The sequence below is a fragment of the Grammomys surdaster genome, unplaced genomic scaffold (assembly GCF_004785775.1).
Source record: "Grammomys surdaster isolate TR1022 unplaced genomic scaffold, NIH_TR_1.0 313, whole genome shotgun sequence".
Lineage (NCBI taxonomy): Eukaryota > Metazoa > Chordata > Mammalia > Rodentia > Muridae > Grammomys > Grammomys surdaster.
In genome coordinates, this window is record NW_021604732.1 from 6,577,652 (window position 1) to 6,595,250 (window position 17,599).

At 34.4% G+C, this 17,599-nt stretch overlaps 1 protein-coding gene across 1 annotated transcript in view; it reads left to right on the forward strand.

The window, feature by feature from the left end:
• Nucleotides 1-17,599, forward strand: part of Gabra1 (gamma-aminobutyric acid type A receptor alpha1 subunit) — a 53,717-nt gene that overhangs the window by 13,603 nt on the left and 22,515 nt on the right. The window contains exons 4-6 of the mRNA XM_028777636.1: nucleotides 7,097-7,164; nucleotides 13,854-14,074; nucleotides 16,521-16,603. Coding sequence (XP_028633469.1) covers nucleotides 7,097-7,164; nucleotides 13,854-14,074; nucleotides 16,521-16,603 — 372 coding nt within the window. The remainder of the gene's footprint in view (nucleotides 1-7,096; nucleotides 7,165-13,853; nucleotides 14,075-16,520; nucleotides 16,604-17,599) is intronic.

Below are 17,599 nucleotides of genomic sequence, written 5' to 3' on the forward strand. Positions count from 1 at the left end.
GGAGAAGTAGAATCCAATGTGAAATGCCACAGCCTCAGAATGACTATTTTAATTCTATTTTAAAAATCTAATTTAATTCGATAATTTATAAGATAGCTGGTATTAAAAAAAACCTTTCATGATTATTTGGCTTCCTGAGTAGTATTGAGATCACAGAGAAAAATTATATCCATGTCTGACTAACATTAAAGCACTGATTTTGTATTTGTGCTTGGAAGAATTTCAAACAGCTTATACATCTTTCACTGTTAGATAAAATTAAAAAGGTTATATATACTAAAAATATCAAAAAAACAGCTCAATGGGTTCTTCTTATTTAATCTCTTCTCATTGATGCTATATTTATTTTATAAGAAAATGATCTTGAATACAGGATTTTAAATTTCTACACTTCAAATCTTTCACATTAAATTTATAATAGTTTTTTTGGAACTTGAATGCAAGCTGTGGAACAGATGTTCAGATATTTGCAAATGCAACACTCTTCCACAGGAATAGTAGATCTAGACAGTCTGTGACATAGTTGTATTTCAAGAGAAAGACAGCTACCAAAGCCCCAAGAGACATGGATCAATGAACAGAATCGCTCTGTATCTTTACTAGCTGAGATCTCCAGTTGGATCAAGAATCCATCTTACATAATGGATCCCTCAGCTAACTAAGGAATGTTATAGCATATTTATAAATATTCTATTCTAGTGTTTCCTGTTGTATGTCAATCATATACATAACCAATGCTCAAGAGTTTCCTCTGTAATAAAAGGAAACCACTGAGACTATTCTCAGGCCAGTCTTAGAAAATGGGAATGGGTAATTACTTCTGCCTCTATAATTAATCTTTTCCTGTCCTTTGCTTATCCCATCTTTATTCCAGTCCCGTGGTGGGATGGAGTCTCTAAAATATTTTCTGTGGATTATTTTACTTTATGGTATAATGTGAACTCTACAAATGAAAATTTATACAATTTTCCTATGAGAAGAGTCTGAGAGTTACAAATCACAGAGAACCATTTTGGATTTAACAGAGAGCTAGTTCCTATGTGATGTGATATTACTCAATATTGCTATGCTATTATCAGAGATCTCAAATAGTACATGGGCTACCAAGCCTCAAACCTTTATATAGACATATACATATAAAAAGAAACTTATCTTTCCAAGACTACCACGTGTACATTACTTTCCTTCAAGTAAGAACTTTCCCCAGAAGATACCACTCCTAAGATCATAGAAAGAAGAAAATTTTTTAGTGGAAATGAGGCATAAACATTGCCCAGTAGTAAAAGTAATCTTTCTTCGATACAGATGTTTGTATCATCTGAGGTCTCTGAACTGCAAACCACTAAATGGTCAGGGAATTGTTTGATGTCTTAACACATAACTCTTTACCTTATGTCCTATTTTAGTTAGTAAACACAGACAAATTAAGTTGGTTTACAAATCAACCAGGGAAGAGTTTCCTTCCTTTTTTCTCTATGGAATTAGGAGGATAGTAAGACTGAGAGATATATGTTCCCCAGTGCAATACATTGATATTTGTGTAGGAACCCAGGAGATTGTCAACTTTTCCATGGAGCCATTTTAAACTACGATTGTTGCATTAATTTTATGATGCTGAGTAATGTTATTCATTTGGTCTTGATATCAAATTTCATAAATTAAGAGTGCATGAAAACTTTCCCAATGAATATTTCTGAATTGCTCAATTGACAGCATTTTCATCGAACATGTGGCTAATGCCCCATTAAACAAGCTGTCGTGATGGGTATTACAAACACATTGCCCACAACTCTCCCGTCTCCCTATTCTTTTTATTATAGTCACTATTACACTACACTATTCACACAGCATCAGTTATTTTCTGGAGGTTCAAGAGCATAATGTTACTTCTGTACCCAAAGGCTTTCTGTGGCATTAGTACAAAGGTCAGGTGTTTTCTGCCATCCATTCCAATGCAGTCTCATTTACTTCAAAGCACTATCTTCTACAGAAAACATCAGCATCTCCAGGCTCCAGACATGTTGATCATGTTCTTCTGTCTCCTCATAGTCATCTATTTACCCACCTGTCTATGTCGTTCCTATCTATCAAGTCTTGCTTAAATAGATTTTCATTTATAAAGCTAAGAGATGCGCTACAGAACAAAAACATTGGTTGGTTTTTCTCACGGTTTTATTACTATTATATAGAATTGTGTCTATTCAGCATACTCAAAATGACAAGTAAGTTGAATTCATACATGTGACAGATGTAAATCACTTTAATTTTCTGTTCAGTTCTTATTTATTCACTCATGCACTGAAACAAAAATAGATTTACAAAGATTTAAGGAGGGTACCTAAAATCACACAGCTTTCCTAGAAGAAAATCAGAGTTAAAATCGGATTCCTTAAACTCTCAGTGGAATACATGTCTTCCTAACCTCACTATACTGATTTTCTCCCTTATGCCTCTGGCACTGATTAGTCTTTTGAAATATCACTTTAAAGCCTTTATTATTTCAATCTTTTCAGTGGAATCTAAGCATTGTTGGAAAGTCCAGATGAAAAGAAATTTGTTCCCTGGAAGTTAGGTGATGCAACCATTGTATATGTTTAGAGAGAGCACTGAAATGCAGGCTTGTTTAAGGACTTATTTTTTAAATATAAATTTATTATTTAGATTTATCATTATGTTTTCTAAATAGGTAATAATATTCATCACTGTGACTCCATTTTCTATGAAGTAATCATAAATTTTTTTCCTTGAAAATATGAACATATGCATATATTTATACTTAAAAAATCATTGAATTTCAATTACATTGGCAGTGGTAAGGCCTTCATAAGCAAAACACCTTTGGTGAAATTCTTTGAATATTTATATCTTTGAACAGTTCTTCCACTTAAGTTATTTTAATTGACTTATATTTTTTTCAGCCAAGTCTTTAGTTACATAAAGGTTTCAGTAATATTTGGTTTGGGCTTGGTTATATGTATTTTTACCTATCTTATTTAAGGCTCCTGACTGCTGATATATGCCAAGAAGAGTACATTGAAACATAAAATATGTTGATTTCTTTTCATGTGATCTATGGAAAGATACTGGTATCACCCAAGTATGCCCAAGCACATGTTAGTATGGTATTAATTTTAATCTTTCTTAATTTAGATAGGTAGCTAGCTAGCTAAAAGATAGATAGATAGATAGATAGATAGATAGATAGATAGATAGATAGATAGAAAGATAGATAGACAGAAGATTGATACTATTTGTGACTCTCACTGAGGAGAAGGACCTAGGAGGAATATCTTTTCTAAGCACATATGCAAAATAAAGTTCCTTAGCAATGTTTCAAGATCTCAACTTAGAGACTTGGATATTTCTGTTTAACCTTGGTGCTGAGCCTAAAGAGGTACTAATTTCAAGTCACTACTTCTTAGCCTATACAAGGAGGTAGCCACTGCACTGAGTTTTGCTGAAATTCATTTGTAGAGATATCTCCTGAGACTTGCTGATTGGGTTTATAAAGAAGAATGATTCACAGACCTCTCAGGGCATTCCTGGTGTGCTCCTTGAGAAAAGTCCATTTTGATCTAAGAGCTTACCTTTCCTCTGAGTTTTGGCTGAGATGAAAAGAAGTATGGTAGAAGGATAGTCACAGATGAATTAAAATATAATATAAATGTCCCATTTGATATCTTCTTGAGATTTTTAAACTTGTTACTTTTAGCCCAAAACACCATCTCTTATGTTGGCTTCAAACTCAACATAAAACGCATGTATGGTTTTGAAAGGATTTTCCTGAAGAACTAGTCAGTCAGTACGGCTGACTAGTTTACTTAAAACATAGTATCTTCAGGACATTAAGATGGGAACAGGCAGAGAAAGTGTTCATTTTCCTGTTGTGATTGCTCTATGCCTCTCAAGAACTGAGTGACAGACTGTGTTTCACTTGACTGCATCTTCCCTCTCTCATTACATCATTCAACCTTCCCTGCTAATCTCTATAACCCCTCATAGGCATATATCAGGTATACAGCTTCTGTTTCCCTACCCTCTCCTACCTTTCAATTCCTTCCTCACCTTTTTCTTTCTATCCCTTCCCTTCCATTCCTCTTCCCTTTGTCATCTCTTCCTTCCCCTCTTATTTTTTCCTCTCCTCCTTTGCTTCTCCTTTCTCTTCTCCTTCCTTCTTTACCACTTCCATTCTTTATGCCTCTTCCCTCCATCTATTTATGCCTATGTATGCCCCTCCTTTTTCTCTTTTTTCTTTACTTCTTACCTATTTGGAGGATGAAAATGAAAATGCCAGATACTAGTAGTTGTAAACATTTTAAAGATAAACACATGACGAGAGAATACAGTAAGAAAGCCATTTCAGACTCTTAGGATTTGAAGGTCAGATTTCTTGTTTTGGAATACAGTGGAATTGAGCAAATCTCAGAGGCAAGTGGCAGTTAAAGAATAAAGTGAAGTACCTGAAGGTTATGAACTGATATGATAAATAGCTTTCAGGCTGTGGATGAAGAAGAGATGACAAAATAGATTTTAAGATGTAATTTTAGTCATTCATGTCAATTACTTTACATTTTTGCCTATTCATGGATATAACTATGCATGGGAATTGATGAGTCTATATCTAAGCACATGTTTTATTTGTTTGGTAAAATGGTCTTTATAAATAAGATTTTAGACCTTCAAAATGGTTGATTATGTAGCTGGTCACCTACTAACCATCAATCTTAAAATAATGGAGGACAAAAGTACCCTATAAATTCTGTAAATTCTCATTTCACTCTTTCAGGCCATTTCACTATGCATGGTGATCCATATAGTTTGATAGTAAATAAATTGCCAGTCCAATTTCCTTAAACTAGCTACCTTTTGGAATTTCTGTAATAGAAGCTAAGTTGTCTTCACGACTTACTAGTGATATAAATTTATAAGAGAATGCCCCAGGTTGGCAAATGTATGCCAAAGTACAGACAAATTAGTCAGTATTTCTTAAATAAGCATCGACCACAAGAATGAAAAGTCAAATGTAAAAGCAGACATAACTTTGATTCTACATGTCTCTAGGGTATATAAGATAATTGATATAAATCATATATTTAATAATCACCATAAAAATTAAACTTTAACATTGAAAAAACTATGACCTTGACTCAATTAATTGAAAACAAATGTACAACAAAAATATCAGATCATATAATGAATATATATCAGAAAATGGATTTAGTTGCGAATTCTTCCTACTGATCAGCTTCAGAGGATTTAATAGCACAAAAGTAAATTATAAATAATAAAACACAAGCCTTTTTCGAATGACAGGCATACTAGGTAAGAAATAATTTAGAATGTAAATTTTCCTAAGGTTATAATAACTATTATCTTCCTATACTTTTCCACCTTAAGATATGTTTATTTTATTGTATCAAATAAAGTACAAGTCATAGATACAGAAGATAGGAATTAGAAGAGAGACTACATGGTATGATATGCTCTTGCTTTTCTAAATATGTGGCATTGATTTTCCCTTTGTTATTGTTTGTTGAAAATTGGTCATAGCATTGTAATAAGATGTGACTAAGTGAAGTAATTTTCATTTGAACAGAATTCACATGCATGAAAATGTTTTAGTGAAGTACACTATGTAACTAAGTTTTAGTTATTATATAAAATAATGAGAGGTTTTAAATTAGAAAACAATCATAGTTGAAAATATATGGAGAGATATGGAGAGAAATATCTGTGATGGACGTACAGAGATCTAAGAGGGTAGATGCTAGAGGTTGCAGAGAAAAGATTATAAATGGAGAATGGGTAACAAAACTGAGATGCACTGCTAGGCACCTGTGTCTCTTCAGCTACGGCATAATGATGCTTGAGAGTAGAAGTGTGATCTAAACACACAATTCTATGTTTTCTTGTTATAAGCTATGAAAAAAATTAGAACTGCTTAAAGAGTGAATCAGAGATTATGCTTACATGAAGCAACTTATTGGATTGTTTTAATGTCAAAGAACTATTTTGTTCAGACAAGAAAAATTGAAATGGTTATCTCAAGTAAGATTTCCTCCTCTAATTGTTTTTGTTGAATGAAAGCAACATCTTTGCAATACAGTTATACCGGAGTCTCGAGTATCAGCAAATGAATTGCTGAAGGAGACAGTTTAGCCGTTGATCATCAAAAGAATTTACTGTTGCAGAGACAGGGTGATGTTTTCAGTATACTCTGATAGAGATTGAAATGGAAGCACACATGATAGGAGTCCTTAAGAAAACTAGACTATCATTTTCCAGAGAGTAGATGAAAATTATATAACCGTCTTTCCTGTTCTCACTCCTCAACAAATCATTTCTTTCAACCAGCCATGTTTTCCTGTTCTTGGTAGTAACTGTGTTAATTTTAAAATATCTGTGTTGAGTTGTTATGAAAATGCAAAAAATATAGCATTATTGCCTTATAAAGAGGCCGTCAGAGGCCACTATAATAAAATTGTATTCAACGTTAAACAGCATACTAAATTAACTTTTTCCATGCCAAAGTATGTACCTTGTCCTCAAAACTGAAAATGCTTCCATATTTGTCATATGTTTTTCCTAGGGAGTAATTTGGATAATTCAGTTATGGTCTAGTAACAGAAAGCAATCACTTGTAAAGCAGACACCTGAGACCTGAAAGAGTCCATAATGTCTGCTATGCCTTCCTCTATACTTCCCAAGGGTAAACGAGTACCTTAAAGGTTTGTCTGACTATGTAAAAACATTTAAACTTCATACATATTTCTATGGTAGCATATTTCTTATTATAATGTGAAGTGGTTCAGTATCACTTAGGCAAGTGTGTCCATACTTTAGAAATACATTAAGAAGCAGCTGAGATCTCCTGAAAGTCAACCTCCCAAGGTGTCATATTTAGGATCTCTTCTTCATTGAAAATATTAACTGTGAAGTTCCACGTGCAAGCAATTATCAGAACTACACAGTAGAGCAAGTCCAAAAATGGCTAATCAAAGCCAATACATTTCCCAATTGGGTGTGAGTTTGTGATAGTGAGCTTTAATAGCTGCTGTTGATAGACACTCACTGGCACAATTTCCTGCTTCATCAGAGCGTGTAACTGAAGTGAAAACTGACATCTTCGTCACCAGTTTCGGACCTGTTTCAGACCACGATATGGTAAGTGACTCCATGTGTTTAATTTCTTGGGTTTTGTTTAGGTATTTAAATTAAGATATATGTATATAATTTCCCCTTCCCTTTTTTCCCTCCATTCCCTCTTAAGCACCCCCTCTTTCCTTGTTCCTTCTTGAAATCATGGTCTCCTTTTCTTTGATATTGTTATATACATCTAACGATATAAATATAGTGCTTAGCTCATTAAGTTTTACATGTGTGTGATTTTAGGACTCACCACTTGCTATTGGATAACGAATTTGGGGCTCATCCTTAGGGAAGACTAATTCTGTCTTTCAGCACTGTTTAGTTGCTTGTAGTTCTTTTTCAAAGGTTAAGGCCGTGTGAGACTTACTCCCTTCTATATTAGCATGACTGCTGGTGTTGTACTTCTTCGGGTTTTATTTAGGCAGATACATTGTTGAGGTATCTTGAGTGATGCTTGCCTGTCATTTCTAGTATTACCATTTCTAGTACTTTTAAAATGTGTGTTTTAAATGAAAAATATTTGAGAAACAACTTGAAATGCCTTTGCTGGTCATAACTTGGTGTCTTTGTGTGTATTACAACAAATACATATGTATATATTGACAGTATATATTCCTATAACATAATACACACATACATACATACACACACACACACACACACACACACACAGAGAGAGAGAGAGAGAGAGAGAGAGAGAGAGAGAGAGAGAGAGAGAAGTAGGGGGTTGTGTCTATCCACCAACCATTGCAGTGATCAACTTTTCACTCCTAAAAAGACTAATCTGCTTACTTCTTTCCAGAGGACACATCAAGCCCCATGCCTTTCACCTTACTTGTGAAGCCAAGTTGATTATGGGATGTCATGCTTTCAGATAGTAAGCACAACTATTACAGAGCAAGCAGGCATTTGTACCGTGCCATGTCTGAGTGATTTTTTTAGCTATATGTGAAAAATGGATATCAAAATTGAGTTAATACTTTACCTTGATTGGAAAGAAAAGAATAATTGAGAGGGAAAAATACAGGAAAGAGAAATGTGCTTTGTTGCAAAATGCTCATCAAATTATTTCTAAAAGTGGAACTGTGGGTTTCCATCCTTCCTTTTCTTACAGAACATCTTTGAAAACATAAGAGTTGACATCAGTATAATCAAACTATTGTAATGAGGCCATAAAAACATACCACTGTGAATATGTTTAATGTGTATTATTATTTTCAAATGGCATTTTATTAGTACTTAATGCAGATGTGTTTCGTTTTCTTAATAGCTCAGAGAGAAATCAAATAAAAGTTGCAGGGTTTTTCCTGGTTTAAAAGGAAACTCAAATTATTCTGCCTATATTCCATATGATCCATACTCAGTCTTGCCACTCTCCCCTACTCAATCACAGGCTTAACTACTTGGATACTGTCATTGAGAAAATCCAGATTACTATAAGGTGATACAGACTGTGAGTTATCAGGCCTCTCTCTAGGAGTAAGCCTGGATGAGTTAAAGTCTCATCACCACTAGCAGTCTACCATATATATGCACATTCATATGAGACAAAATGTTAAGTATTCTGGGTAAAAATTAAAAAATCAAAGGCTCAATGTCTCTCAGATGTTTGAGTTATTATAGGTACCATTCATGTGAAAGTATACATGAGTTAAATTACACACAAACACACAAACATGCACACATGCACACAAATATACACTTTACACAGGCACACACACGTGCACACAAATATACACTTTAAACAGGCACACACACATGCACACAAATATACACTTTACACACACATACACACACATGAACACACTTCAATTGCACTTTTTCATTTTTACACTCATCTAAGCCCTATATTTCCCCAGGGAACCAAATTGAGAAAAAAAGGCTTAATAAGCCCTTTATCATTGACACAATACCAGATTACCCCTTCACACTCCTCCCCCCCCACACACACATTTGTATTTCAATCAAGTTCCTTGACATATAATTCAACACAGCCTTTGGACGCCTGCACAGTATGTTTTTTTTTTTTTTACTGCAAATTAATTTCTTTTTTTTTTCTCAAAATGGTGCCAAAAATCTCAAAGGCAAACTTGTCTTATTGATATCATAGCATGAGTGCATGGCCTTATTTAAATGGAGTAATGAATTACTACTTGCTTTACGATAGAACTAGAAGTCTATATGCCTAACTTAAAAAATGAATCTTATGGTTCAGGGAAAGCTACATCATCTTTCTTGAGTTCTGAATATTTTGAGTAGGAAGACAAAGGAGTGCAGGGCATTGTATTTGAATAACATTGTTTATTCTTATGTATACCTTTTAACTTTTTATAATAGTACTGCTTCCATCTATTCTCTTGGGTAGAATGCCTATTATGAACTGCAGTTTAAGATGTAAGGAAGAATGCCCAAAGGAAGCTAAATCTGAAAAATAAATAAAATACCTTCAAATATTTAACAGGCCTTAATTATACTTTATCTTGAAATATATTTGTATTTTTAAAAGAATTTCATTCATATATGCAACGCATACACTCCTGTTCCTGTCTTTCCCCTTTCACTACTATCAAACCCAAACAACAGCGTCTCAATTTCAACTTCATGTACAATTATTCTGAACCCCGAGTCCAGTTTGTACTGCCAATATGTTTGCAGGGCCATCCACCAGAGCACAGGCAGCCAAGCAGTGGTCAGATTTCAATGAAAACTGTCTTCTCCATCTCCCAGGGACATCAGTTGCCAATAGCTCTTCAGCTATAGGGCTAGAACTCCCTCCATGCTGAATTTTAATTGACTGAGTTTTGCTTTTGAGTTAATCATTCGATTTAACTGAGATTCAAAGGACCAATGAGGGTATATTCTTGGTTTAGAAAGAATACATAATAGATATTTTTAGTTATCATTATTCCTAAAGCAGTCAAAGCTACATTGCACATAGTGATCTTTCACATTGCCTATAATTTCTGAAACAGTATTTGGCTTGGCTTGTGTTATGATCGAGTTAGGCCTTGCAAGTGATTTGCAAAGTGGGTCCTGGAACTTGTATCTGATGTCTTGATACAGAAGATTTTAAATTTATTTAATTAGTATTATGTATTAGTATTAATTAGATTTATTTAAATATTATTATGGGAAATTGAGTATAAAAGGAGTTTTAGATGGCAGAATAATAAGTTTATTCTCTTTCTTTTTTTTAAAATAAGGTTACTGTTCAAAACAGAAAAAACTTTGCCTATTTTTAAAGTAGAAACTATTAAAATACCTAATTAATAATAACCATATTTACATTTGTCATTACCGAGTGTTTTCAAGGTTCTACATTTTTTTAAATCTTATTGTATCTTATCTTTATTTCAAAACTTTCAGTTCAATAGTATTCTTATCTGCATGCTTTCAGGAAAGGAAAATGACCCACTAGCTAACAGTAGCACCTGAAACCTGGGCAGCCCATCCCTTAAGACTGCTGAGCTCCCAAGGCATCCAACTTCATCTAGAATAAAAAGCAAAATGAGGTCAACTCCCTAAGCTTATTTTAAAAACCATTAATTGGTCATCAAACAGCACATTCCCAAGGCACTAGGTTCTGACAGAAATATCCAGGCTGCTTTCCATAGTATTTAAAATGTATTAAGTCAAGGCACACAGAGATGGTAAACAATGGCATGCGCTGAAACACTTCAATACAATATTTATTTAGGTACAAAGTGAATGTTTTGTCCCAGATCTTGAGAATAAGGCTTATATTCTCTGGGGACTCTACACTATTAACTAGAGAAACTTGGGGAGAATTTTTTTTTTTTGAGGTGAAAGCTTAACTCTGAAACTTGAATAAATCCTTCAGCAAAACTTTACTTTTTATTTATTCAGGGTTTTTTTTTTCATGCAGAGTCCCATCTTCTGTATTCTACTTTTGTCTGGCTTACTGGGACTTCTTTCTCACTGTCTTAATGTTCTTATTCTATAACTTTTCCAAAGTCACTTTTTCCAAATACCACTTGTTCCTAAGGATACTTTATTCTAGTTTAAAATTCTGTTGATAAAATTAAAAACAAACAAACAAATAATAGATAGTGACTCTACACCCACAGTTAACTAACACTAAGGGTTTTCCCATGCCCTTGTTCCCACTTCCTGAAGAGGGGAACATAGCTCATATTGGTCCAAATGTACATTGTTGATCAAATGCATGTGGTCATGGAGGCTAAACCACGTTGTATAAGGAAACCATGGGAGCTGCCTGCTTCTACCATATGGACAGGTTCAGAAACAGGAGTAGAGAGTATTTTTGTTTGTGGTTGGGCAGAACATGATCACAATCAGCTGCGTTTATTAAGTTTTATTTCTATTCAGAGAAAAGGAAGATATATATTTACCCTTAGTAGGGAGTGTGTGTGTGTGTGTGTGTGTGTGTGTGTGCGTGTGCATGTTATATTTGAAAACAAATTGTCTCAAACCAAATGAGGATTTCATTGTCAGCCATTAGCTCAGATAAATAAAGCCTAATGGAAATTTTAAAAGTCCACAAATGTTAGGGAAAATTTTGACATAACTTTTCATGGAAAATTTTGACGTAACTTTTGGAATCATTGCTTATGGACATATCTTGTAGAATATATTACATATATTTTAGGTTTAATTTACATTTAACCTTACTATGTTTTCACATCCAAACCAAACCAAACCAAACCAAACCAAACCAAGCCAAGCCAAACCAAACCAAACCAAACCAAACCAAACCAAACCAAACCAAACCAAACCAAACCAAACCAAACCAAACCAAACCAACAAAATCCTCCTATAGCTAGTGAATGATTCAAGTGTTTTAATTTCTGGAATCATGGTTTGCTTAAGCATGCTTGGTGTGTTGATTCACCTGTAAATATTCTCTGTAGCATAGACCAATCTAAACTCATTCAGTTGCATGGAGAATAGCCGGCTGTAGCTAGACAGAGAAAAATAGAACAGTCATCAGATATCATGTCCTGGTCCCAGAAGCCTGTCTGTTAATCCAAACACGGACATATGAACAAACAAACTAGATATATTTTGAATGATAAGCAACTGTTCTCATGTACTATTGTCTCATCATCCAATCCATAATCCTCCTTCGTTTGTTCTTCTGATTAACATTCAAGGTTTAATAATTTCTCCCACTGCTGAGTTTAATGGATGCTTAGCAAATGTTTGCTGTGAATGAATTCCTATCATATATCACAGTGACTTTCACCTGACACTTCCTGACACAGAAAAACCTAAGCAACAAGCATGATAACTTGTTCGGCCTGCATTGACAGAATAGCATCATTTTGCTTACTTCCTTGTTTACATGTCACTCACCAATTAGCTACATGGTGCATTAGAAGACATTCATTAACGATGTAACTTCATAGATTAGTAATGGTTGATCAATATCACATCTATGACAGAAGGGCAAGTATACAGTCAGACTTAACTAAGTATTTATTGTTTAAATCATAGGAAAGAGACATGCATTTAAAACCATGCACAAAAGGCTTAAAACCAGACATTATTCATTCTGTATGTCCTAAGGATGGCATGTATAGGATTTAAAGGCAGCTGTTTTTAGAGGCATCAGGCTTCAGAAGATTAGGAAAACATGGCATAATGTTTTGCAGCTAGCCCCTTCTGGTTTTGAGTATGTGAAGATTAATGGAGAATGTGGTAATCTTTATTTCGAACCATTGAGTTCTAAATTTAGTGCCAATGTAGCAAGTACTGCACAAGGAAGATGAATACTATCCTTTTCAATTTCAGGAGCTGGTAAGTCACATCGCTTGTTTTTAGATGAGCAGATGTTTGTCTCTGGGTAATGCCATAAGGAAAGCTCTGCTTATTCAAACAAATAGACTCTCTGGCTGTGAATGATGATGAGGTTCACACATCTCTCATGTGATATACACACACATACAATCACTAACACACACACCTCCACATTTTGCATTCTTCTCTCCCTACTCTTTGGAGAAAATTAAACCCCTCTGATTTAACACTGGAAATTGATTAGCTTATCTCACATTTTCATAGTCTTGTTCACTATGTAGGAAAATTGGAAAGTTATATACATTATCTGTGTAAAAACAAGGAACAGAAAGCCATTTCTTCGGCCAAAGAATTTTTACATCTGTAACAGCACCCTTTTGGCTTGAGTTTGAATGTAAAGTTTTCAGGGAATACAGAGGGGCCTGCAAATATTATACTTTATTCTTATGACTGAAATTCTCTAATTTAAATATGACTCCTTTATATAAAACCTGCAAATATGAGTCTTTTAAATTGTAGTTTATTGTTTTTATTTTATTATTTGTGTCAAAGGGGATTTTTGTTTGAGGATAATTTTCTTTATATAAATTGTTTTTTCATATATAAAACAAATTTCTATCTATATGCATCTATCTATCTATCTGTCTAACTATCTGTCTATCTATCTATCTATTTATCTAGTGTGTGCATTTGTGAATATATGTATATATGTATATACATACATATGTACGCATGTATGTATATGCATAAAATTATTGCAAAAGCCATCGGTCATTCCTCTAACATTAATATTTAAGTGCCACCCCAAGATTGCTTCCAAAAACATCACTAAGCCACATTGAGGATCTAATATCTTATTTGTAAGATAGTTATATGGCATATGTGTAAAACTGTAAACTCTGCCTTTTTCCAAAATTATGCAGGAATATACAATAGATGTGTTTTTCCGTCAAAGCTGGAAGGATGAAAGATTAAAATTCAAAGGGCCCATGACAGTGCTCCGGCTAAACAACCTCATGGCCAGTAAAATCTGGACTCCAGATACATTTTTCCACAATGGAAAGAAGTCTGTGGCCCACAACATGACCATGCCTAATAAACTCCTGCGTATCACAGAGGATGGCACCCTGCTATACACCATGAGGTAAGAACAGCCATGATTCCTGCAGGAAACTGTCCATACATTTATTCTGCTATAGGAAAGAAATCATCAGGGTGACGTGCCATAACTGAGTTTTTGGATTCCTACTTTTAAGCATTAAATATATTCTGCTAAGCAATGATAATACTCTAAAATATCATGCATGGATACAATGTTAAGTAAAATATAGATGAAGAGTAGATTAAATAATACAACATTGCACAGACTATAATTCCAACCTGTTATAATTCAGCATGAAGACCTTCATGAAGTCCATGTTATGAGTTTCATATATCCTTGCATTCCAATAAGGTACAGGTTAAAATTCTAGAAGGGAGATATTCAAAGGTATTTCTACAACAAAGGAAGACAAAATAAAACGTATGGCTATATAAAGGTTTTTAAAAATTCACATGGAAATGTGTATGTGAAGAAATACACAATTTCTCAAATAGTATTCTTAGCTGGAGATAATTAATTTGGCTTACACTGAAGACTCAATATGTATATATGTATGAATGTATGTATGTATGTATGTATGTATGATGTAAAACGTTCCCCGTTTGAAATATTTCAAAGCACAAGTATACAGTGTTTTAGTGATAGAGTAAAGGAAGGATGAGTCATAAAAACAAAAATGTTAGATAATTTTTGTAGAACCATGTATTTTTATATAGTCTTAACTTAGAAAATTTGAATGGCCTATGATTTGTTCTTTGGTCATTTTATAAAAATAATTCTTTTTGTTTAAATAAAAATTGGCTGCCCAATTTGACTACTGATTGGAACACTCAGTGCTTTCTATGTTTAGTCATTTCTTTCATTCAAATATGATAGCACATCTGCCTTCAGTCCATAACCTCACACAACCTATGCACCAACCATTTCACTAAACTGAGATATCCAATCCAAGAGTACCTGTCCCTAATTTCATGTAACAAGTGTAATTTTTTTCTCTCTGCACAAATTATTGAAAGCAAAGGTTTCCTTCTTTTATAAAATCCTGACTTTTCATATAAAGCACCTAAGGCAGCAAGTCAAGCAGCCCAACTTCCATCGCTGCCTTCAACTAAATGAAAATACACATTGGCAGGGGTGGCTAGTCCATCTTTAGAAGAACAAAAATTTGTTAAAAATATCAAATTGTCCATAGTCTTCTGAAGATGTCAGCAACAGGTTTCTTCTCATAAATAGTTAACCAAATAAATAAATAAATAAATAAATAAATAAATAAATAAATAATACGTATATGTAGGGCTGGAGAGATGGCTCAGAGGTTGGGAGCACCGACTGCTCTTCCAGAGTTCCTGATTTCAATTCCCAGCAACCACATGGTGGCTCACAACCATCTGTAATCGATTCTAATGCCCTTTTCTGGTGTGTCTGAAGGCAGCAACAGTGTACTCACATATATAAAATAAATCTTTAAAAAATACGTATATTTATACATGGAAGAACAGCATCTGTACCAACTGATACAATTTCTTTCACATACAGGATCACTCATGACCTCTTGTCTTTGTGAACGTTCCATTGTTGTCAAGTATTTCTATCTCCCAGGGAGAGCCTATCATTCAGTTAGCATATTTAACCTTTTAACATCCCACACATTTCATACTGCACTGAATGTTTGTAAGGTGATGCAGCTTCAACTGTGCTGGTCATAGTATCCAAAGGGGAGAAATCTCCTTGTACAGAGCAGAGGGGAATGAATTCACAAGTATCACAACCTAAGCACTTGTTTCAAATTAAAGTATTTACAAAATGAGTTTTAATAGAACCAACTGGAGCAGAAGACCCTAATCTGGTTTTATTTTTATTTTTTTTTCCTTCTTCCTGGAGAAGTCTGCAGGACAATTGTAACCTGAGGGTTTTTCTGTGTTGAATCTGAGTGGTAGAACAAAAGCAAAGCCTTCTTTCCATTCCATATGATAGTGGTAATGCGTAGAGATACATACACGTTACACTAGGGAAAAGTGCTGAGAATCAGGACCCATCACTGGGAAGACAACAGAGAAATTCAAGCCAAGCTCTGAATTCAGTTTTGTTTTGAGAAGATAAAGGTATCTAAAATCAGGAAAATGGGTACTCTCTATGATATGCTTATACATGCTGTCATGCAATTATTAACTTGACAATATCTAGTTTGACTAATCAGAACAATTCTCATAGCCAGGTGAATTAGTGGGTGCTTTCTTATAAGAAGCAGCACTAAATCTTTCTCCATCTTCAAAAGCCAGTCTTGCCCATTTTCACCAAGCAAAGGCAAAATTATAGAAATCAGTCGTAGTAGCTTAGCTCTTTCTAGTTCATTTGGTTATTGGGAACACGGCACAGGTGTGCATCTTCCGTCTCCTCTGTTTGCTAAGGTTAATATGATCCTCCTCTAATTATCAGTATCTAATTTATAGAGCTTTTGTTTGTATTCTATGTTCCCTTTATTAATAAGGCTGACCGTGAGAGCTGAATGTCCAATGCACCTGGAAGACTTCCCCATGGATGCCCATGCCTGCCCACTAAAATTTGGAAGCTGTAAGTAAATTTACTTCAAACTATCATTATTTTTTTTATAAAAGATCATAAACTCAGACAAGAGATTTCCAATCAGTTATGATCTATTAAAAAGAATCAAATACACAGAAGCAATGTATTACAAGAGTTGCCTACAAGTAGTAGCTTAGGTATTTGTCTCACATTTTTACTTTTTAAAACATATTTTATATTTATTTAGTACATGCATGTGTGCCTACATGTGCTGGCTAATTTTTTGACAACTTACACAAGCTAGACTCATCTGAAAGGAAGGAACTTCAATTGAGAAAATGATTCCATAAGAGCTGGCTGTAAGGTATTTTTTTAAATTAGCGATTAATAGAGATGGCCCAGCCCATTGTGGGTGATTCCATTCTTGGTCTGGTGGTCCTGGGTTCTATAAGAAAGCCAGCTGAGCAAGTCATGAGAAGTAAGCCTCAAAGAAGCATCACTCCATGGCTTCTGCATTAGCTCCTGCCTCCAGGATCCTGCCCTGACTTTCCTCAGTGATGGACTATTACGTGCAAGTGTAAGCTGAAATTGCATTAGTTGTTTTATCACAGCAATAGTAACTGTCACTAGGATACTATGTGAATGTACATCATGTATGTGTGAACGCATGTGCAAACCAGAAGAGGGCATCCCTTCTCCTGGGGCTGGAGTGAGAAATAGTCACGAACTGCCTGATTTGTGTACAGGGACCCAAACTCAGGACCACAAGAAGAGCAATGCACAATGTTAACCACTGACTCATTTCCCCAGCTCCCATGTTATTTTTAGTTACTAAAATAGTATCTAGTGGTATTTGTGGAAAAGGGAAATGATTCTTGTATCTACAAGAAATACATAGAAACATTTTCAACCCCATAAAAGGAGATTACAGTATTTACTTTATATTGTTCTGACATGGTTTTAAGAAAATATTCACAGTTGGCCAACGACAATGTATAGATGCTTTTCTTTCTTTTTTTTTTGTTGTATATTTTCTTTATTTAC